General features: G+C 33.5%; 1 protein-coding gene across 9 annotated transcripts in view; it reads left to right on the top strand.

Annotated features, from left to right (window-relative positions):
* Positions 1-25,948, top strand: part of Rdl (Resistant to dieldrin) — a 555,185-nt gene that overhangs the window by 472,572 nt on the left and 56,665 nt on the right. For all 9 annotated transcript variants that reach the window (XM_081727619.1, XM_081727614.1, XM_081727620.1 and 6 more), the window contains exon 5: positions 20,401-20,483. In XM_081727619.1, the coding sequence (XP_081583745.1) occupies positions 20,401-20,483 (83 nt within the window). The remainder of the gene's footprint in view (positions 1-20,400; positions 20,484-25,948) is intronic.

The raw sequence follows: 25,948 nt of genomic DNA, 5'->3' as shown, positions 1-25,948 counted from the left end.
ACAATTTACAATAAACAATAATACAAATGTACCAAAAGGTCATGAAAAGACAATCAAAACTATCACAATATATGAAACTTCCATTGGGTTACAAAAACGTACACTACTCCTTCTTTTGTAAGAAATGTTGCATTCCCTAACAAGACCCCAACAATAGTCCCCCATCATTGAAGGATCCCATCGTCCCTGGTACCTTTTCTACATTGCTATTATATCTTGGTGGAATCTTTCCCCCTGTTCGTCGCTGAGAGCACCTAGGTTAGCAGGAAAGAAGCTGAGGTGGGAGTGCAAAAAGTGGATTTTTAAAGACATCCTACAACCCAACTCTTTGTATTTCTGTATCATGTCCTGTACGATTTCTGTGTAACTCTCAGCTTTGTTATTGCCCAGAAAGTTGCGCACAACACACTTAAATGCTGTCCAGGCAGCTAGCTCAGCACTGTTTAACTTGCTGTCAAAGCTATCATCAAGCATTAATTTCCTAATTTGGGGACCAATAAACACTCCCGCTGAAATCTTAGCATCACTCAGGTTAGGGAACTTATCTCGCAAATACTTGAAACCTTCACCAGATGTGTCCATGGCTTTGACAAAGTTTTTCATAAGTCCTAACTTGATATGAAGTGGCGGTAGTAATATCTTATTAGGATCTACCAAAGGAGCGTATTTGACGTTGCATTCTCCAGGTACGTAATTCACTCTAGGTTTCCATTCCTTCACTTCATAATGTTTGTCATCAGCTCGGCTATCCCATAAACATAAAAAACATTGGTACTTCGTGTAACCGCACTGCAGTCCTAATAAAATACCAACTACCTTGAGATCACAACATATTTGCCAACAATGGTCCTTGTAATTTATAAGATTTAGCAAAGTTGACATGGTGTCATAGGATTCCTTAATCTTCACTGAGTGCGCAAGTGGTATAGAAGGTTTTTTATTTCCATTATGTAAAAGGACAGCTTTAAGGCTGACCTTTGACGCGTCGATAAATAACCTCCATTCTTCTGGAACGTAAGGAATTCCTAGCTCCGCCATCAACCCATTTATATCCGTACATAAGCACACATTATCTTGCATTGAGAAATAGCTTGAAAATTGAACATGCCTTTTCCTGTACACTGATATGTTCGTTTCTGCATCCAATAAGTTCCACTGCTGGAGCCTTGATCCCAGAAGTTCCGCCTCTTGTTTTGTCAGGTGCAAATCACGGACTAGGTCATTAAGTTCACATTGCCGGATGAAATGTGGCTCGCGAACACAGTCAGGGATGAACGTTGGATCCTTGGATGTACATGTTGATGTCGATGGTTCATCAAGGTCATGATCATCATCAGAGTCTTTTGGCCATATCTCTTCCCAGTTGGTAGGGGGCTCGGGAAGTGGAAGTTCATCCCCGTGCGGAATAGGTCTAATTGCGGATTTAACGTTGGGATAACTTATTGTGTATTTGCTTTTTTTAGAATGTCCCTTAACTACTGTGAGACAAAAATAACAATCATCCAGATGGTTGGTGGGTTCTCTCCACACCATTGGTACAGCAAATTTCATGAACCTCCGTTTCCCTTTGGCCCATGCAAGTAAAGTGACGTAGCACGACGTACAAATTATGTTGGGTGCCCAAGTTTTGTCCTGATCTCCCACACGACATCCGAAATATATATAATATGCTAGTTTCACCGATGGCGTAATGGATCTACACTGTCCTTTAACTACAAACTGGCTACACACATAACAAAAACTATTTGGTGAGTTAACACACGAACGCCGTCTTCTTGACGCCATTGTACTGATCACAAACTAAACTTCTGGTCTTAGTTGGGTATAATGCCGTTAAGATCAAACATGAAAGCACTCTTAGCAGCAAAGACAACTTTGAAAGTGAAGTACTGTTAAACCACACGTCAGTATAAAAATGTACAAAACTCCCTCACCAGGTGTCAAGAACACAAGAAAGAAAGAAATGCACGGGAAGAGGGGGGAAACGATACCGTAGTGGAAAATTCAGACTGCATTAGTTCATTGTTGTCAACAATGAGTCTGTATTCCATTCTTTCTTTCTTTTGCATTCTGTTACATTTGATAACAAATATTGATAACCATTTCATGAACAAAACGAAAAAACTTGGAGAATTGTATATATATGTATTAAGATATACATGTACTGTAAGTTTTAAAAAAATATACGTTGGAAGTATATTCTATTTTTATACACGTTTCTAATTTACAGAGAGCAATACAAGTGTGTTGTTGACTATTGTAAATATTCATTTTTATGTCTGTGTTTGTAGTAATAAAGCAAATCGTTTTTACCCCAACTCAGGAGATCTGAAAGCATTACTATCAGGTGCAATAAACAGTACACACAGTATACATACAAATATATTTATTTCTCTAGAAAGAACACAGCGATTTTTACGAAACTTTTAGGGTTTATTAAATATAAATCAAGGTATACTTAGGTATAATTTCTATGTTACTATATGTAAGGGGACAGGAGCTAGGGGAATAAAATATCTGAAAAAGGGAAATTTTTTAGGGAATTTCCCGAAAATCCCTCTGTTACGGGAAAACTGTACGTGATGGAGAGAAACCGAGTGCATATTCGAATTCAGCGCAAAAAGTTCCTTTAAGATCAGGTGATTTTTCTCATGTAACAAACAAAAAGTTTAAATTTGTTAACTAGTGTAATTCAGATATCACAAAACGTATATTTAAAAAAAGATATTATTAGTTCTATTCTATCGGACTGTTCAATTGATTGAACTTTGCTTGTTCATTGAAATAAAATAGAATTCATTTATAACAAAATGACCCAGAAAATTTATTTTTCTGGCTTGGTTTTCACTTTAGTTGTGAGAAGCGGTGTGAAGTTAATTTTCACACAGTTAGGGCGCTTAATGTAAAGAGTACTTTGTGAAAACGCATATGCCTTACTATGTTTCTAGTTGTTTTAGAGATGGCTCTTTCGATCATTAAAAATGATTTATTTGTTGAAGAAATGTATTAAAATAGATCGTGTTATGTTCGATAATATTCTTTAGAAGTTTTTTTTTTTTATCTATTATTCAGAGAATTTTTACTGGGTGTTATTACTTGCGTTAAATAAAAGAGTCAGTGAATGGAAAATCGCGCAGGAGCACCAGCTCCATGCATAGAACGATATGTCATACGCTTCTGTGGGAATAAAACGAATGGCTTCGGAGCAGAGACAAAAGAATCCAAGATGACACAGTGGCGCTGTAGTAGCTAAACGAGCGACGAGCTCTTTCTAAAACATAAATCTGATGTTCTGTTAACCGTTTTCAACTCTATTAAATCGTTTCAGAGGGAAACGACTCGCCTTCATGATTACTAAGCTCGTCGTCCAAATAATTTAGATAGAAGATTTTTCAAAATCTCTGGGGTCAGAAAAGGATGTGTAAATTTAGTAACATGGTTACATCTTGTTTCCAAGTCAAAAGACTAAATGAAAAATTATTGTAACAAGATTTTTCTTGCCTAAGTTAATACAGTTGCCTTGTCCTGTTAGTACCTTTAGGCCTAGTTGTTCAGTGTAATGCATCTTCATTTAATTTATCTTGCATTGGTACAGAAACCGTTCCTTTTTTAAACTAATTTTCCCCTTTAAATTGCGTTTAAATCATTTCAAAATAAAAAGAAATATTGTAATTACTTTCTCTATTCGTTTCATGATTTCGTTTGTTCAGTATTTCTCTTTATGTCTTTCACATTTCAAGTCTCATGTCTACTACATGAAGTGCACATGATTTTCATTTATGAATTTATCCTGTTTGACTATTGATTTCATGACCTTTCTTTTTTACTTATGGTAATCGAAAAAAAAGAGAAGTACACATGTTCAAACCATAACAGTAAAACTTTTAACATTTCTATATAACTAGTTGAACCTGCACTATTTACACAGCTCACAGTTCTAATATAAACTTCAATCTCCTTCCTAGTTATCATTATATCTATCCAAGTTCCTTTACGAACACAAGTAAAGGACAGGAAGACTCACAAAGCGAGTGAATTGCTATAGACAAACATATAAATGTAATATTTTAATATATAGAATGTTGGGGGGAGTTTGTGACAAACTTGGATAAGTAATAGATGATACTAAATACAAATATTTTTATCATAATTCCATATCCAAATACGTCTCATTGGGGTCCACAAGCCTTCGAAGTTGCCAGTTTGCAATGGGTTTTGTTTGCATGCAGAGTAAAGCAATGCGCCTGAAATGTCCCTCAACCCGCAATACGTAGCTCCTCTACTGGTTGCCTTTCACAAGGGTATCAATCTTAACATCCTAGTGGCAATATTAAAGTAACAGGGCCAAAACGATGCCTAAAATGTGGACTAGTAAAATAAAGACTTTTTTTTTGAAAATTTGAATGAGAGATGGCAAATCTACACAAAATTTGGAATCGACCAGCGAAAATGGCTCGTTTCTGGAGCTTGTGGTTTTCGAGATCTCATTGTCGAAAAGAATTAGCCACAACCATACAAACTTTCCTTGACCACAAACATATAAACCTAGAATAGTCACGTATAGTTTATAGATACCACTATTCTGGATTTTGTGTTAGGTATAAATACGGATCAATAATGTAATACTTTCTCTCAGGGGCGTCATTTGCTTGCAGTTGCAGGGGAAATCCTCTCTGATACTGAGTTTTATGTATATATATAAATATAAATAAATCAAAAGTTTTACATTGTGCTAGACCTAATGAAAAGTTAGACTTTACTTATATAGGAGAGTCCCCCCTCCTAAAAGAACATTTCTGCTTCCTCTTCAGGACAGTATTAACAAAATGTGAGAATGTAATTTCTCTCCAAAAGGTGGGGGAAAACCTTTTGATCTCAAATTTTCCTCCATCGAAGAATATTAACTTTAGTTTACGATGTATATTAAGACGTTAACTTATTAGGCAGTGTTGGAGATTTTTTGATTTTTTTAAAATTTAATACATCTAGAACTATGCAGTACATAATGTAAATATCAGTGACTGACTTAACAATAGGCACACTAGGCACATGCCTAGGGACACAGCCTTTGAAGGCGGCAGGCGGATGAATTTTTTGTCGCTAACTTGTAAGAATATTGGTACTTACAGTTGGTCAATGTAACCCTCAATTTAATTTCATTGGGAGGGTTTATTTTTAAAAATTGATGAATGAAATATTCCGTACCAGCTTTTAATATAATACGCATAGGCATAGCCTTCTATATAGTTTCTAGGCATGAAGTGAATAAGACAACGTCGCATTTTGTGACTTAGGTAGTCCGATGGTCTTACTGCTTAGTAATTGTAGTCTGCTATGAGTCTGCAGCAAGCACAATGAAGTTGTAATATTTATCAGTCTTACTACACAGTGTTTGATGTTTTGTGATTATTTTATGATTTTATTTCTTTGAAATATATATATTTTTGGAAGATGATAGAAGGGTGAAGTGTAGCAAGGTTAAAATAAATTAAACAAATTTCTTAATTATAGTAGTAGGGTCAAAGTATGGCCTTTGTATAGTAGAGTAGGTGTGCCTTAAAACGTTAGATAACGGTAGTTTCTTTTAGTAATACGAAATCAAACATTCTTAATGAATCTCCGCTTTACAGGGAGAGAAAAGTTTAAAGTGGAAACCCTGTGGAAACCTTTTATTTATTGACAAAATTAAAAGTGAATTATTAAAAAGAAAATAAGTATATTGTAAAGTGGCTGATAGATAGTCAGTCTTTTCTGACCTTACAAACACACAACCATCAGTAATTTTGGAACATGCAGCAAAACTCAAAACCTTTACGATACTGATCTAGTCATCATTTGGAAGTGAATGCGTGCATTTTTCAAAATTGATGAAGTGCAATAATATCAAATGCACATCTCTTTCTATGGGGAAGTTCCTCAGAGAAGAGAAGTTGCAGGGTACATTTCCTAATTGTAGATATAGCTCTGAGTCTGAGTATATATTTGTGTTTAGCAACTGTTCTGCAGAAAGATCATTTTCGTCATTAAAGAGGATTAGGTTAACTCATGTCTACGTTTTACCCTAAAGGAAGATACATTGAATTCTCTTGCAATTCTTAACATTAAAGCCGATGTCCTTAATGGCGAAGAGTTTGGATTTGAACAATTAATATAAGAAATTTCTGTTATAAAAGCAAGGCGTAAACGTTTAATGTAAGAACATATTTTCATAATACCTTAACAGTTTTGTTTTGGTAGTAAAACTATTAAACAATACTATATGTTCCACATACAAAGAATATTAATGATCATTTCTTAGACTATTTTTTATCATTATAAACTATCTCTATATTAAAATGATAGGTTTATATGTTTGTCTCCAAAGAAAAGTTTATGTTTGTCTCCAATCCTTTCGACAGTAAGATCTCCAAAATTACAAATGCTACAAACTTGTCGTTTTCACTGGTTGATTTCAAATTTTGGGTAGATTGTCCACTTCTAATTGAATATTTAAAAAAAAACATGACTGTTATTTCTTTATTACGTTTTTAGGGATACACTGAAATTGTTGATTTCTTTTAAAAAGTAAAGCGTCATACCCTACGAGTTATACATTCCAACACCACATAGTTGTATACTGGGGTTGTATATTTCTCGGAGTTTGTTTGATGGCCAAATTATAATTAAGAACGAAGGGTGCCTATTTCTCAGTCTAAGATGAATCTTTATTGTTTGGAGTATTTTGCCCAATTAACACCATATATCACTGACATTATAATTAATTGTGTATATAATGTATTTGCTTATTGCATAGTGCATGCAAGAAGAAAGAAAATACTGTTCATACATGAATTAGAAACTCCAACCGAAAGTAGGCTCAACTCTTGCAAGCAGTGCGAGATATTGAAAACATAATCGAAAAAAAATATCCCCTTTATGGTATTCCATGCTGATTTTGAATCAAGACGTCTTTCACTTGTATCTGTAAAGGGCCATGTACAGATATTGTGAGGAATGACAAGGAGATTCATGCTCATATATGAATGATGCACTGTATAGATGGCGCGAGTTCAGCTAGTTACACAAAAAGAAAAAAAAATATGAGTTTAAGTGAATTTCTCCTGTTTGTGTTTTAAAAAAAGTATTACTTCTTAAGTACAATAAATAAAACTTACAAATCTTGTGAGCTGTCTTATTTTGAATTTTTTTCATCAACGAATGAGAAAGTGAAAGGATCAATATTTTCATAATATATTACGTAAAAATATAGTACACAATATAGACTAAGAAAATTTTAAACGAATTTTGCCAAGAACGGTATTGCGTCCAGCGATTAATTTATTCATATTCACTCTTGCCTAAATAGCAAAACATATTTTTTTTTAAACTCAAATCGTATTAATAAAAATTCAAAACAATTTATTTCACTATGCCTTTCTTAGACAAAATGATGAATAAAAGCGTGCCATTGATGGAAAGTTAAAAATCACCTATTATGTTGAGACGTTTCCTATATTCGCGAAACACAAGAGGCGGTCAGCCGAATCGTGCCTAGGGGCGGCGATATAGGTAAGTCCGCCAGTGGTAAATATAGTATTTTTTTTTCTTTTCTGAGCAAATAACATTTGTGTAACGGTGTAGCAGATATCTTTGTTAATTCCTTCCATATGCATATAGCCTACAATTACTCTATAGTGTTTGAAGTTCCAGAGTAGTTGACATACTTATACTTAACTTAAATGGACTTGAAGTCGATTCCCGTTGAGGACAGTTTCTATTTTACTCATAGGAGAAAATATTTGATATGAAAGTTCAAGTCTCTACGTCATTTCAAAGCTAATATATTATATCTGAAGGAGGTCCGTATTTAGGTATTTTACGCCCGTGGACCCATGAAAATTTTGCGCCCGCGTCGCTCAAATTAAGAAAAGACAAAGAATATTAAATAGAATCTTAAGTTAACAGAAATAAATAAACAATCTGCTTTACCAGAATAAAAATTATCACTTACAGTCGACAACAAACAAGATGCCTTTTAACTCCATATGAGAATCGTATTTTTCTCAAAAACTACGCATGAAAGTTACCCTCAAAATCTCTTTTTCTTCAGTTCGATATATTTTCTTTAGAGAATTATAGATAAATAAAAACTGAAGTTTAACACGTACACTGCCATGTGCATAGAATTTCATACTCCAGCAGTATATTACGCTTTTGTCGCGTTTGTTTAGTAGGTGTGTATGCAATTACATACATATGGCGTAAAAGTCAAAATTTAATGTCCTCGCCGCGTATATGTAAAACTATACACATAGCAAATCATAAATTTATGTGTTGAAAACAAAAGCGAAAACAAAGTAGGAATATTACTGGCGAGCTGTTGCCAGTGGCGTACAGATGACAACAGTGAACATATATGGTAGCAGTCAAGGTATTAATCATAATTTTTGATTATGCGTCATTAACCGGAATCTCTACTGTCATAATGAGGGCATATTCGGCGTGGTTATACAATATTTAAGCTCAGTAAAAACAGGTTTTCTCGAATTTCTCAAAAACTACTCATGAGGATTTAAACTCAGTAATATTATCTTGTACAACTCGAGAAGGTTATTGATTGCTAGATGTCTCATCGTTGAGCATTTTTTTAATCTGTTAAACGCTAACAAGATTGTAAAATTCGAATAACAAATTACTTTCCGAAGAATTATTTAGCTAAAAAAAAATATACACGTAAATATTGGAGAAAGGAATTAAAACTTATTACAATACCTAATCTTTACCTAATGTGCAGGTTAAACAAGTATTCGATAGAAAAAGAGGACTGCTAACGTCAAGAAATGTGTCGTTAGACGTTCGGAAACGATTTATTAAGACTCTGGTATGGAGCGTGGAGCTTTACGGATCAGAGACGTGGAAATTGAGAAAAGCTGAAATATCCAAGCTGGAAGCATTTGAAATGTGGTGTTGGCGCAGAATGCTGCGCATAACATGGACCGAAAGGAAAACTTAATGAAGACGTACTAAAGGAAGCTAATGAAGGACGGCAGATCATGAAGATAATAGGAAAAAGAAGAAACAGTATGCTTGGCTATCTTATTCGACACTCCGATTGGATCACTGTACTGATAAGAGAGAAAGTCAGAAGGAAAACCAGGAAGAGGAAGACCAAGGATAGAATATGTAAATGCAGTTACGAAGAAGAGACCTTATCACAGTATAAAACTGCTCTCCCAAGGAAGAGAAAAGTTTTAAAATTTTAAAATTTCCATGTTGCCCACCAACCTATGGTTGAAGTGAGAAAGAACAACTTAAACAACAGTTCTTGATTGATAGAGGGCAATATCATCTTATAATTCTGTTTCTTTCTTTAGATCACACAGCTGAAAAAAAAGAATGAAGACATAGCCATTAATATGCACCACATACGTACTTCGTGTACCGTTGTCTATTATATTTGAGAAAAGCATTGTTATTTTACTTCAATATCTTCGAACTTTCATGGTAAATTCCAAGTAGATTCTCTTCTGGCATTTTAAGATCAAAATTCTGTCTCAGAATTTTGTCTTTCTTCCATATTGTTTTGTCGTTCCTTTTCTTTTTTCCATTTTCTCATCCAATTCCAAAGATTCGCTGAGAAAACACCATACAAAACAAACACCAACACCAAAAATGAGAAATTCCTTTCCTCTTATTTTTATTTTTTATCTCCATGTTTGAGAGAGTGTTTTATTGGAGGGATTCAGCCAAGCGTAACTAAACTATTCAAGCTTGACATTTTCTTGATCCGCCAACATCAACGGAGGTAAATGTTTGTTGGGGTTGAAAAATTCAAACACCAGAGAGAGAAATAAAACAACTTCAACAGGCGAAAAAGTGTGATTTCCTTTATTTTTCAACAGAAATATTCACATAATATTTCATATAATGTAGTTTACAAACATTTTCATTCTCTATTTCTTTTAACATATTTTAGGTCAAACTACAAAAATGTGTTAATACCATTAACTTTACACAGTATTTTTCATAATATTATACAGTAACTTAAATTAGTTTAAAAACTTGCATCAACATGTAGATATTTAAGTCACCATACTTTAACCTTTTTATATTAAAGAAGAAATCTTGAGTGACAGATTTATCAATGCCTGGGTCAAACCACTAAAGCTAGAAAGTTCAAATTTGGACAGGGTATATGATTTATGATGCAGGATGCCATTAAGGAAGGATTTTGAGAAATTTGGAGGGGTAGGGGAGGAAGAATGGCAATTATTATCTTAAAATAACCATATCTCAGAATCTCTGAAGCTTAGAGACATGAAATTTGGTATTTGGACTTCTCATTTAAAATAATTAGACATATATTTCACCGTTTTATATATATATATATATTTGCTCTAGAAGGAAAGGGTAGAAGGTGGAAGAAAGAGAGTGGGACTTGCAATTCTTATAATAAGATGGTTCTATCTCAAAATCCCTTAAATATATTTAGTGATATGAGAAGTACCAAGCCGTACACCGAGCTAATTTGGTTGTCTGGGGACAAAGTTTCCAGCTGACCGAAGACTAGTGTGTATATATAAAACAAATATTGACTGACTGACTAATCAATGCCCAGGACAAATTACTTAAGTTAGAAAGTTCAAGTTCTGACAGCGCATAAGATTTGTGATGTAAGATTCCACTAACGAAGGATTTTTTTTGGGGGGGGGGGAAATTCGACGATGAAAGGGGAAACATTGCTGATAATTATTACCTTAAAATGGCTATATCTCGAAACCCGTTAACGTTAGAGACATAAAATTTGCTATTTAGACTTTTTTTAAAATAATTAGACGTGTTTAAGCGTTTTTTATTTCATATTTTCCCTACATGGGAAGAAAAATCTGGAAACAAAAAAGGAGTCGGGATTGCAATTGTTAAAATGAGTTGGACATACAGTAAAACCCCAATTATCCGCGAGCGGATGACCGGCGTTGCAGATTATCCATGAGAGCCGGTAAAAAAAAAAAAAAAAAAAAACTGATGTAGTCGCACTCAATTATTTTTCATAAGTAGTCGCCAGAGACTGACACTCCACACACAAATAAGTACTTATTTTCTAAAAATATAAAAATAAATTCCGTCGTAAAAATGGTTCCAACAATAGTGCACGTTTCGAAGTGCAACTCTATTCTGATAAGCAAAAGCCGATTATTGTAGAGTATGAAAAACGGGAATTTGGAAGAGTGGTTTACTGGTAGTAAATTACATTCATTATTTACTGTGGAGTGAGATTCCGTGGGCGACCATTGGAGGGTTAATTACGAACTTGATAATAAATCAAATAAAACAATTTTAATCCAAGTGAACACGCAGGAAAATACAATAAGCCCCACAGTGCGAAGGTCGAAAATTACTGACAGGTTTATTGTTCATCGTAATTCTATAGGCCTTCTTGGAATTTGTGGATAGGGATGCACAAGAGACAAGATTTGTGACTGTCTCGTCTCGAAAATGTGCTGTAAAAGTGATATCTCGACTCGAAAAATGTATATTTCTTTATTGGAAGAGCCGTGTCTCGACTCGAATTTTGTCAGGAAAATCCTGTGTCGACTCGTCTCGTGCGCATCCGTATTTGTGAATGAGTAGCAGCCTCTTGCTCCTTTGTTGGGTCATGGCTTTCACATTCTCTGATTCCTGACCTTGGCGACACGAGCATTATAAACAACAAAACATAGTTTTATTATGGTGAAATATTGTATTTTTTGTGTTTGCACTTTATTTTTAGTCTTTTTTTTCGGGTTATCCGCGGTGCCCTTGCCACCGAATTCCGCGAATAATCGTGGCTTTACTGTACCTCGAAATCCGTCTCTAACATGAAAGGTTAGAGGCATGAAAATTGGTAATTAGGCACTTAATTAAAATAATTAAAGGTCTGTTTCAACGTTTTTCCTTAGAAGGGAAGAAAAACCCGGTATGGAAAGAGGGTGAAGTTGTAACTGTTAGAATAACATGGCCATATTTCGAAATCCCTTAAGATTACAGTTATGTTAGGAATATGAGACGTAGGCGAATAAAACACGAGGTCAAAGTCGCAGCTAACCTAAGGCTCGTATTACACAATAAAGCTAAATGTAAGTTTGTTTCTTTGTATGTTTGTCAGCTACTAGAAATCTACATCGTTAAATCTGAAATAAGTGCCTACCTTGAACTGGGTTTTTAACCATGTCACTTTAATTAAAATGCGTCTCCTAAGGAGGGGAGGGCGATCAGAATTTAAGCAAAAGTAGAATACATTATGAATTGTTCATTTAAAATAACTACCTATTGCCTTCAATGTACACTGCAGATTCTTCTATTTCAAAATAACTAAATTGAAACAATGTAGTCGTTAACTTGCAATCAAAAGGTCACAATAGTTCCAAATCTAAAAATTGCTCTCTAGCGACATTTATTGTCACCGGATAGGCAAGCACGAAGTGCTGTAATTTATTACCTGGACTGTTTACTGTTAGGACCTTGTGTTATGCACAAATTGACATGTTTTGATATTATACGTATTCCAACATTTTCGAAAGTTCCGCTTCTCAAGGGAAGAAGAGGTAGATTGATTTTTTTTCATGTTGTATTTATAAAATGGCAAACTGATGAAACAGTTGAAGCGTTTGAAATGAATTTTTGGACATAGTTAGTTCTTGATTTGTATAGTTTTATTTCGGTTCAAACGTATCGTAAGTGTATTCAAGTATACTTTTAAAAAAATAATTTCCATAACCTATTCTTTCCCTACGAAGAAAATATTAAATCTAACGTTTAATACAATTATGTGGAGATGATTGCTGTAACTGTATAACCAAATGTACATTTCTTGTGCAATTTCATTAGGCTCACTATGGGCAAGCCTCTTAGTTTCCAAAATGACCTCTTATGTCTTAAGTATTCGGGACATAGTAAAGTTTAGAAAAGAAAACTGTCTAATAGGTTAACAAGGAAACTGATTCGAAAGTTTGATATAATATCTCCGAAATACAGTTGTAAACGATCATTTTTGGTTTACAAATTACTTTTTTACGAGGAGTGATCAGAAAGTAAGGTTACAAAGCTTGCAGTGAAACGTATATATATTATATCATACAACCAATACAGGCAATATATATTATTTTATACAACAAATACAGCCAATATACATTATTTTATACAACAAATACAGGCAATATATATTATTTCATACAACAAATACAGCCAATATACATTATTTCATAAACCAATACAGCCAACAGATAGTACATACATTACGTGATTTTTCGACATAGACTCCTGATCGGTTGAGGCATTTTGTCGCATCGTGGGATGAATTTGAAGATTACCACCTGGTAAAAATCATGTCTTTACGTGTTCAGCCACGCACAGCTGCCAATCGCACCGCCTTTACCGTGGTTGCATTTGAGCATAGTTTTCCTTGATCCGATCTCTGTAGCTTTATCCACACCTTGATGGGAAGCAGATTGGGACAAGGCAAATGTAAATAAACTCATGTAGTTAAGCCACTCTTTGGATAGTAGCACACATTCTCTCACCCTAGTCATCGAGATGAAGTGCTCCTGACGCTTTTGCACATGGAACACTCTTACCTGACATAGTTATTTGTGTGGTTGGAATCGTTTGTGTTGTAAGGAATGTATTGTCCCACTGAGTATTCGGCACATTCTTCTCTTGTAAACTATTCATTCTAGCTTTGGAAAATTCAAAATTGGTAATAAAACTCCAAAGCAGTATATATATATGCTTTGGTAGGTTGGAGTTTTATTAGCACATTCTTGTCGAATGTAGTGGACACTCAGATCTCAGAGAGCGTCACGGACTCACGCTTAGATTCGACCGTGCATTCGGTGAAGATATTGATATTGTTGATGGTACATTTCCTTTTAGTGTAATATTGGTCATGTTCTCTGAGCTTTTTAGTCCTTTGTTCTTTTATTTATTGTTGCTGTTTTTATTTATTTTTAATTGTTTTACTATTTATTCTTATTGTTATACATTTTCTCTATTATTATTATTATTTATTGTTACTATTATATATCTATTATTATCATATAATTACTATTTCTTCTTTTAGGTCTTTATTTCAATGATGCAGTAGTTTTTTTTGTTTCTTATATTTTGGTATGTTTGTTTTTAAATTTTATTTACGACAATGTGTATTTTTGAGCAGTCATCGTGACAGAGATAAATAGCCTGGATGTTGACGTTCTCATTAAACCTCAATCAATCAATCAATTGCGCTCTCCTATATTATTGACTTGACACTGACAATTTCGGCCACTTTTCAAACTGGGCGATATTTCCGTATTTCAATTGATCAATATGTATTTTCAAATAATGAAATGTCGATATAAAAGTATTACTGATAGTTATATCAATATATTGATATTTTTCTATAGTTGATATTTCGAAAGTGTTTGATATTTTTGATATCTCGATATTTTTTGATATTTCGATGTTTATCCATATTTTAATATTCAATATTTTTATACTTCTCGATATTTCAGTCTGGGCCGTCGCGTGGGTTGTAAGCGCTCAGGGCGAGAATTCCCAGATGCCCCCCCTGAGTATTATGATAAACAACCAGAGTTTATTCTGTACTCCTAGATTTAAGTATGAAATGTAATATCATAATGTAAGATAAAATAAGTTAGTACTATGTGTTTTTTTTAAGTGAATGGCTTCTGCCGTTAAAACATAAAAGTTAACGAAAACATCGTTTTGAGTTATTGATATCCAGTGCTATTCTTGTTAATTTGAACTTGATACACATCAATATAGTAATAGCATAGAATGTATAAATAACGATACAAATATTTAAAGATTAAAAAAAAAACACCTCTTCTCACAGAGAGCTGGAGAGAATTCCCGTTGAATAACCCTAGACGATGTTTTACATTATCGGTAATTTTCAACTTCAATACTCTATCGGGAGTCCCTCAAAGATCTCATCTAGATCCTCTGTTGTTTCTTCTTGTTATTAATGATATTCCTCTGTGTATTAAAACTTCTCAAGTTCTTCTTTTTGGCGATGATCTCAAATTATACTCCAAAGTAAGTTCAATTGATGACTGCGTGAAACTTCAACAATATCTACAGAGAGTTCAAATATGGTGTGATAAGAATAAATTACTCCTGAATGTGTCCAAATGTAAATCTCTGTCTTTCATGAAGAAAGACAATCTAATTAACTTTGTCTATAAAATAAGTGGCACTTTCTTCCAAATACTATCAAAGATCTGAGATTTTTTTTTAGCAAATTAATCTTGCTCAGCACGTTGACGCAATAACGAGTAGTGCATATAGAAACCTAGGTTTAATTTACAGGCTAGGACAGGATTTCTACAAAGAATCAACATTTATAAGGTTATATTTTCCGTATGTGAGGTTAAAATTAGAATACTATTGTACTATTTGGACACCAAATATCACTAAATACTCTGATGCAATAGAAAATATACAGTTTAAGTTTTTAAAAATGCTTGCATATAAGAATACCGATTTCTACCCAAAGTATGTCCCCTATGAAGACTTAGTACCGAATTTTAGTTTTCAAACATTAGAGAAAAGGAAATGGGTTTTTGATTTTTTGTTCTTACATAAATTATTAAAAGGTAAAATTGATTGTCTAGAATTAGTTTCAAAAGTATTAGTACGTATTCCAACAGGCAAGACTAGAACAGCAAACACTGGGACATTCTATTGTAGAAAAGCAAGAACTAACATATCACATAAGTCTCCTCTGTGGAGAATATGTCCTTTATACAACGAAATGATTAAATTTCATGTAGTTAATGTATTTAGTATTTCCGAAAACAAGTTCAAAACAATTGCCATGTAATAACTTCTGTATAGTTAAACGACGTATATTTGTATATGTATAATAGTGTATGTATAAGAGTGTATGTTAGATAATTATATACACTACACTATAACTGGGCATTAAGCCTGTTGTGTTGTCCTTACGAAATAAATAAATAAATTCTATTTCGCTGTAGCCTGATCATTATTAAAATATCTCAAATAACATTATTTTTTAAAAAAAATCATTTATTATTATAATCTGAATTCCTTGAATTTTGTTGATTTGTCGTCCCAGTGCCCCCTTTGGTCGCGGCGCCCGGGACAATTGCTGGCGTGATTTCAGTATTCAATATTTTATACTTCGGTACTTTTTGACATTTTCGATATTTTAATATTAAGTGTTCTGATAATTTTCGGTATTTTAGTACTTTTGGTTTTTCGATATATTGATCAAGTTTTGATATTTTATCGGCAGTCGGCATCGATTTTCAATATTGAAATATGAATATCATAGAAATGTAACTAGGGCTACGTTTGCTGCAAACTTCAAGAAAAATACGTGCTCTTACAAATTTTAAGGCATTCTTAAAGTTTACATTTCTTACTCCATTGTATTTAATGTGATTTCTAAAACACATTGTGGAAATTTAAAAATAAATCGTTGTTTTTCTCATGTTCGTACAACTTTTGGTTTAAACTTCTGACCATTTACGGAAGAAACAAGATCTTTGCTGATAACTAGAAATACAATCTACGCATCAGCTCCTTGCAATGCGAATAAAACGTTTATGCGATCCAACCCAAAAGACAAAAACGAAGGTTTCAGATGTTTCCCTTCCAAAGTAACAGTTACTGTGGCAACGTCAGCAGCCGACAATCACATTTGTGATCTTTTCTCCTTCATCTTTGGTTGTTTCTTCTTCTTTTTTATCGTTTTTTCTTCTTTTTTACGATTCCTCGCATCGTTAACGACATCTGCGTGAAACTTAACGCCTTCCACAGAGTTCTCTGCCAAAAGACGATCAATCAAAACGTTCCTTCGATATTTCTGTTTCTTAACTATGTCTACAGTGAGAAATACCAATGCATCAATGGAACAGATTTAAACCTGCTTTTATTATGTTAAAGAAATGAGAAACTGCTAAAACCTCTTTGAGTTTTCAATTCACGACTACAAAGGCTGTTCTTTCTTAGATTAAAAATAAATAAATAAATATAGCAACATCTTACTATTCATTTGAAATATCTTGTATAAATAAAACTGCCTATGTGTTCGAGAACTTTGAGATTTATAGATTTATATTCTTTGGAAACAAAAGTGGAAATTAATTTGTACCCTGTATGAAATATTACTAAAAGATGTTATATAAAAGCAGAATCTGACCAAATGGAACATTTACTATTACTAATTTGGTTACATTATTACTAATTGGTATTATCACTAATCTGTGCTTTTTTCAGATTTTATATAACTTCATTTTTTGGATCAAAAGATCGAATATATATCAATCAAAAATTTTCTTGTAGGCCTTATATCTGGAGAACTATACTGTATAGTGTAGCCAAACCAAAAAAAAAAAAAGACTCAGTATGATGTACTTATTCCGTAGAAAATACGAAAACTCGATTTAGGGGCCGTTCAACAATTTTGTGGCCCCTGATCCAAAAACTTATTATTGACCAAGATCGCAATCTTTTGATCCATTTTTTTTAAAATCATTCCTAAAATTCTTGTTTAAGCTATACATAAAGGTAGAATGATCCTAAAATGACTTTATCTTCTTAGCATTACCCGTCTTTAAGATTCCTCGTCACGGCATCTTTTACCCACGGAATTTAAACCTAAACCTCCCGATTACGAAGAGAAACGTTAACCACGGCCTAAGTTCTTTTATTACTTTTATCGGACAAGTGGACTTTGTGACGACAAACACCATGTGCGTGGGTTTCCTCGCGGTTCTCCCGTTTCGTCATTCCATCATTATCATCAACGTCTCACTGCATTCTGTAATAGTCAGATGATGCTCATTTAGATTTGTTGTAATTATATTGACGTAGGAATAGGCATAGGCGATAGAACGAGGCATTAGCGGAATCTCTTCTGCTGAAATAGAAATAGAATTTTAAATAAAAAGTATAAATCATTGCACTATTTTCTCGCTAACATTTTAAAGTTAAATCAAATCATCCTAATGTTATTATTGAAACATTTATTTATAATATATGAACAAAATTATAATAGACGGTTCCAGGAAACTTAAAAAAATAAATCTCACATGAAAGACTACACCTTAAGATTTTCCCTCTTGATGACATATTCTATGCTATAGGGTTGTTATTGAAACATTAGTGAAGTGTGAACAAAATGACCTGAGCAATATTTGAGACAGCCGTTAATAACAATTTATATATATTATTGTTGTTATTATATATATAAATGAAAGTAACTGCGTTTGTGACTTAAGAACTCTGAACCACGCGACCGATCTCTATCATATTTCCAACATGGATGGGATTTGGGCCTGGGATGTTTTTTATCATTTCATTTTGACGGTACAACGTAGAGGAGGAAAAGGAGGGGGACATATTTAAAAATGTTCGAAAATGACCGATATTAGTGCCAAATCCATAGTTTTCGGGGTCGTTGAGATGAACAGTGGCACTTCCTATGCCGGTTAAATCCAAATTCAGCCCCGCAACTTTGGGGAGAGGGTATATATAAATGATTGAAAATGGCTGATATTAGTATCGAATAAATAGTTTACGAAGTAGCTGAGACAAACAGTGACGCTTCCGATGCAGCTTAAATCCAAATTTAACCCTTTGTGTCCAAAATGAAACGTATTCTCCCCGTGCGAAGAACGGTATTCTGCTAGTTATTGGACCTCAACCCCAATAATAAAGTACTAGTTCTAGATTTTTCTAGCAAAGTTGTTTATTTCATATTATAGGGTTGTTAATGGTAGGTTGATTTATGAAATATAAACAAAATTATATGAAACCATTTTGCAAGAAAATAACAAATGTTCATTTCTTCCTCTCGTGAACGAAGTAAACTAGCTTACTTTCGAGGTTGAGAAGAACATTAAAAAACTCCTCGTGGAGAACGTAATAGAAACATAAAGTTTAAAATTTGGTCTTGATACGAGGGACGATATAGCTTCTACGTAAATGTACATACGTCACAACGAAAGGATGGATGAACAGACATACAGGGCATCCAAAAATTTCGTTTTCGACTTGTACGAGGTGTGATCAAGAAATACGGTGGATAATTTTATTAGAAACAAAGCAATAAACTTACGTGAAATTTCATTTGATCTTCTTCAAAATACTGTCCTTGGCTAGCAATTCATTTATTCCAACGCTGAATCCATGACTGGCAGGATTTCTAGAAGGTTTCTTTTGGAAGGGCCCTCAGCTGTTCTGTCATGGCCTTCTCAATGTCAGGCATGGTGTCAAAACGTTTTCCTTTAAGCACGGTTTTAATGTTTGGAAAAAGCCAGAAGTGGCATGCAGCTATATCTGGAGAGCACAGTGAATATGGGCAGACAGAATTTTTTTTTCGGCCAAAAACTCGCGGAACAAAACCAAGGTGTGGCACGGCGTGTTTTTGTGGTGAAGAAGGAAGCCATTTGCTCATTTAATCGGCGGTTAAAATGCTTTTCACGGGCCCATACAAGATGTTTAGTTCTTCAGAAAGCTCTCGAATAGCCATTCGCCTGTTTAAACCATTTGTATCACGTTTTGCACGTTTTCGTCTATTTTTGACGTCGAAGGACGTCTCGATCGTTGTTCGTTTCCAACCGACTCCTTGCTGCTTTTGAATCACTCCTACCACTGCAAACACTCTTCAATGCCACTGCTTCGTTGCCATACACTGATTTTGACATTTCGTAAGCTTCTTTGGCACTTTTTTGCAGCTTAGAACAAAACTTAATGTTGACGTGCGACAGATACTCATAACACGTCCTCAATCTTTTCCTTTTGGAAGCCAACTAACATGTCACAACTCGTTCAAACTCGATACTGACTGTCCGGAAGGTTTAAGCTACCGAGCTTACTAGTTGAAATGCATACAACGTCGATAGATGGCACTGCGCAACTACGTTCACCGTAGTTTTTGATCATACCTTGTAATAGTCATGAAACTTGAAAATTCTTTGAAATTTATCATTATCATATTTTCTTCTCTCGTATCATGGCTCGAAAGTAAAATGAATAGCAAAGAGGGTGCACAATTCTTCCAAGTAACATTTCCTTAAAAGCAAAAATACATTTTGAGAAGGAGTTCATCAAAGACTTCCGTAATTGGTTATAAATGCTTGGTAAATTCTGAAAACACACAGTAACCATTGCAAACATTCTTACAAGTAAAAAGTATACTTCGATTAGTTACGTTCTAGTTAAGGCAATGTATATAATATAGTTATAAAAATCATCTACTTATAAATTGTGATTGGTTTATCAGAAAGTACCTATGTTCTAGACTGAAAATTAATCTAAAATATTTATTTATTTATTTATTGTAGAATTTATATGTTGAGAAATCATTGTTCAATTTTAAAACAAAAGAAATACATCTCTTTGCAGATTGACCATTACAGCTTCATGTCCCATGAACCTACAATACTTTCCTATGGACAGACAATTGTGTCATATAGAAATCGAGAGCTGTAAGTATTCCGTTTTCATTCCGATAATATTCGTTTTGTTGCCGTGGAAGACATTTTCTTAAACTAGATCAGATCAATTGAGGAAATAACTAAAGTTCGTGTAAAATGAAAGAAGACTTCCATTTTCGACGCAGAGAAATATTCTCAAGCGAAAGATGCATACATTGCCTTCACATGTATATACATATTTACAGAATATCTTATTATGTGCTGAATATGTTATGGATTTCAAAATGATTTGGTGTTTCAATGTTATTAGGATGTAAATGATATTTTCATTTTAATCTTAGTAAATATATAACATTTTCCAATATCTATAATTATTAAAGTCAATGAGACACGTTTGGTTATCATACTATCCGTCAAACAAAATTTTCAGTTTATTTCTCCAATGTTTGGGATATTTTTTGATATTTGTGTAATTTTATGGTCATTGTTTTACAATAAGAACAAATAATTTTCTGTATTAATTGGTCAACAATTGCTATATATATAATTAAGTATAATTGAATCATTCCTTCGGGTGGAGACACAAAAATTATACTAATAACTAATGTTCATTCTAAAGTTAATGTTATATTTTACCCCAATCTCGAAGAAAGAAACCGCAAAGGAAAATATTTTGTTGGATAATGAATTAATACTTCTAGATATATTAAAATAACACACATATGTACATTCTGAAGATCTCCTACATTTCCATCCAGACACTCAAATTATATATATAAAAAAATAAAATTCACCTCTCATCTACTGAACGGAAATCAGTTTCCGAATATATATTCGGTGAGCCCTTTCACCTTCGTCGGCAGGTAATTTCAAATTGAAAATATCTTCTTCTTCTTCTTTCAGAAACAAAGCTTTGTTATTACTTATTAATGGAAGAAGAAAACAACCGATTTAAACTTATTTTTACACACTATATTCTCTGTTAGCGCGAAGTCAATAACGCACACAGAGTGAAAGAGTGAATGGCTGGGTCGAAACTCGAACTCGGGATCTCCAGCGTATCGTGCCGATGCGTTCAAGAATTAGAGAGTGTGTGGCTGTTCTGGGAAGTGGTTGCGTAGTGGTTAACGCATCGACATGGTATGCTGGAGATCCTAGGTTCGGTTGCCCGTCCAGTCTTTCACTCTTTGTGTATTTGTTTTTATTGTTGAAAAAATCTTCACGCTAACATTTGTTCCTGAAATAAAGATAGTTGCGCCCCACTAGAAGAAAAGGAAGTCATTTGTTATAGTAAATGTGTAGAAATAACAAGCCACAATATGGTCAAATTCTTCATGAAACTGGTGGATTTCGTAAAAGCAGCTATAATGCTCAAAGTCTTAGATAAACTAATACACCCTAATAATATCCGTATATAAATTCTAGGAGACTTAAATCTATTTAAATAAACTACGCGTAGAGATTAAGAACATCTTAGTTCTGACTGAAAGAAATTGTTTCCCGACGTCAATATGACGAACAGTAGAGTCTCTCGACAATTCGACTTGGATGGAACCAAGGGTACCTCGAACTATCGAAAACTCGAATATAAGAAAAGGGAGGTTCATTTCTTAATTTTACAGAATTCTGTATAAGTACTAAACAGCATAAATAAGCTAAAAAATATATTTCAAAACCGATTTATTATTACAATTTATACATAACGTCATACTACTTCTGATTTTTAAACTCGTTTATTGTTCTTGTAAATATGTACTGGAGCTCAGGAAAATTGCTGAAAGAGTTATTCTGTCGTTTTCCTGTTTTTAACGCTAGTCTTTTGCAGTCACTTTATCTACGCTATCTATTTTACGGTTTCTTTCGATCTAATTTTAGAATTGCTTCTAACTTTGATTTGTAGAGAAAGATCTTCTGTTCTATTTTTAATATAGATTATTTTATTCAAACAAGCGGACTAAAACTTATTTTACTATAAACTATAAAATGAGTGGGTGTTTTCAGCACGCGAATGAAGTATGGTTTAAATTTCTGTACAACGTACGTAAGCATCCATTGAACGTAAGCATCCATTGACTTCAAAGGTGTCTTAGGAACGGATTTCCGTTCGTGTTTGTTAGCGGTCGAGTGTTTTAAGAGTGGTTTCAATTATATAGAACATCGGAATATCGATAGTCTACTATACCTTGATACTCACTGATTTTAAGAGTCACCAAAGTGTAATTTTGAAAAAATAAGTAAAAAACACTGAAATCTCTTTCAAAAGGAATGGAACGATCAAATATATATTCTGTCTACTGTACGAAATATAATGATAAAAGTTTTATAAAACTAGTCATATTAGAATTTAGGAAATTCTATTTGTTTCTGAATTTGATTCAAAATTATGCTAAAATGACACATCACAAAATGTACTAGGGAGAAAATATTACGAAATTTTATAAAGAATCGATCAATTTATATTATCCACTTGAAAGCAGGAGATCTTCAGATGAATTGTGTCTTAAATAAATATGTTTTCCTTTCATCTCTGTTTTGAACATAAACGCGCTGATAGTAACTTCACTTGTTTACAAGTTCACATCTACAAAGCAATAGATGGCGTAGCAATGTCTTCCGAAGTTGATGTAGAATATAACAAATGAAAGTTTAATGATGGAATTATTTATTTCAGTTATTCTCTGATGAACTGAATGTACGGCTGTCTATGGTAACATGCAGGGCTCAATAAATAAATACTTATATTGGAAAAATAACCTAAATACCCAGATAAAAGTATTTGGAATTAGTTTTATAAACGTTGGTACATTTTTATTTTATTTCAAGCTCATCACATTCCTTTCTTCTATGTTTAATGCTTCATCACGACTACAAAAACTCACTATCATTTTATTGTTATTCAATAGAACTAAAGCGTTTATTATTAATAAGCATATTTACCTGAATATAGTCGCCCCTCAAATGTAAGCGTCTCTTTAAAAATTTGTGTCAGTTTTGTGAATCCGTTTATGATACGGATACAAGCACTTCCGAAAATCCATGCAACTATCAAGCCAGCAGCTCATCATTGGCTCCAATTGTTAGAAGTATTCTTCCAGGCAGTGTTTTCGGTAGTACAGGGTGGCCACAAAGTCCCGTTATCCCTAAAAATAAGTAATACAAACAACTAAACGTACGTAAATAACTATACGGAAAGAACTGAATGACATGAACAACAATGCTTTCGAGAAGTTTTATTAAGACATGAAATATAAAGTGTCCAAAGTAGTCTATCGACCGTCATTCTCATGACAAAGGATAATACGCCGCCAGGTTCTGTGCGACATTTTGCGCTTCTACAGCAATCTCTCCATGGACGCCGCGACGAAATGACATGTTTTCGCTCGTGTAGACGGTCTGTCACTTCTTTCCTTATCTTTCATACTTCCTGTGGCGAATAGTTTATGTTCCCATCGTAAAAATGTTTGTTTCGGGGGAGGATCTCGTTGAAACCTTGTCCAAAAGTCTGCACTCACTTCTGCCAGTGTCTTACCTGTGTGGTTTCTCACATGCACTCAACAACTTGCTATAACACGATCTTCAATGCAGTTACTGGAAGTATTAGCCATCGTTCATACAATCTGAAACAATGGAAAATCTTACATTAGCATTTATCAAAGGGTAACGGGACTTTGTGGCCACCCTGTACCCATATTCATTCTGAAAAATACGTTGCTTGAAATTACATGCAGTGTCAGGTACTGAAACCTTAAACTATCAACTATGTAACTTTACATTGTAAAAGTTCTCAAATCATTTTTGTTGTTCACAATTTATTATAAGTCCAAATTAAAGAGCATCTTCTCATATCTATCGGCATTTCTACCGTTTGTCCAAAATCGTCCCTATATTTTGAAAAAAAAATGGAGGTCGTATATTCGAGTAAATAAGGTAAATCAAACAGTTGTTTCATTTTCTAAAAAGTCATCATAGAACATTATCAATGCAATTTAATATGAATTATTTTAATATACAGACAAATATTTCTAGTGCAACCTCCGTCCTTAATGGTATTCGTTAAAAGCAACATGTCATTTTCACATTTTTTTCAAATTTTGGATAATAAAAATAAGAATAAGAATAATAAGAATAAGAATAAGAATAAGAATAAGAATAAGAATAAGAATAAGAATAAGAATAAGAAAGAAGGAGAAGAACAAAAACTATAAACTAAACTGGGATTAAGAAATTAGAATGAATGTAATGGTATCTGCATCATTATCATAAATAAAAATGACCAAAAAGTGTAGGAGGCTCTCATAGGTGTTGCAGTGCCACTGACTCATAACATACGTACAACATTTAGCACGAAAATTAGCAAATATAAAGACCTGGCAGATGAAATTTAAAAAATGGGAATATCGGAAAGTTACAGTAAGACCAGTCCTTATCTCTGCTGCAACTAGTGTTTCTGAAAGTACTGAAGTGCAACTGGAACAAACAAACACAAAGCATTTCTAACAAACCTACAAAAATCAGTAATCTAGACACCTGTCATATGATCAGAAAGTTCTTTGGAGAAAAACTCTTCCGATATTGTGCACTTGCCAGAAATGGCGTCAGATTATTAAATTGAAATCGAGATAAGAAATAAAATAATAATAACACAAGAAATATTAAACTTTAGCAACACAGTAAGTTATGGCACAAGAATACACATTTAAGACAGTATTAAACTCACCTGTGTTGTGTGTGTTCTATATCAATGTTTCGTAATTAATAATTTCGGTGACGTCATGTCCTCTGTGACCTTCTTCAGAGCACTTAGAAAATTTAGGTATTGGAAAAAGTAAATTTATGTGAAAGAAAGAAATACTGATACCTAATGAACTAAAAGTCCTCCAAGTAATTCTGAACTGAGAAGTTCCTGTTTTTATTCTGCCTTGAAAGTACGAGAGATAGGAGAACAAGAAGTTTCCAATATATAATACAAAAAGTTTGACATATTTCGACTCATTGGGTGGAGGCAATGGACAACGAGGAATAATAGAGCATGGGAAATGATGGCAGGTTAGAATCCCATAGAAAAAAGCACAGAATTAAATTCTGTGATACACAAGCACATCGTGAAAGCTAATACAATATTGATGCATTGCTTTCTTCGGTAATTTTATTCCGTTTTGCTTATTCTCTATTGTCTGCAAATGATTAATCATGTAATGAGTTGAAACATGATGGAATTCCTATGAAGTATTGGAACAGTTTTACTTTTAGTTAAGTGTTATTCATATTACAAAATAAGCTTTTTGTAAAGAAGAGTATTTTCAACCTGGTTTTCCTCTAACAAACACGTATACAGTGAAAGATTGAAGAATATATTGTGTATCTTACACTATATTCTCAACAGGAATTGTATCCAAAAAGAATATATTTCTTTCAGTATGAATTCTATTAAATACTGTCATTATAATTGTATTTATATATTGATCTGTAATTTTTTTATATAATCTATCTTTGGACAGTCATGAAGTTATACATTT

This window comes from Thermobia domestica, chromosome 10, assembly GCF_964235325.1.
Source record: "Thermobia domestica chromosome 10, izTheDome1.hap1.1, whole genome shotgun sequence".
In the NCBI taxonomy this organism is placed as follows: Eukaryota; Metazoa; Arthropoda; class Insecta; order Zygentoma; family Lepismatidae; genus Thermobia; species Thermobia domestica.
Note: the sequence above shows the minus strand (reverse complement) of the source record. Positions and strands in the feature narration are given on the sequence as shown.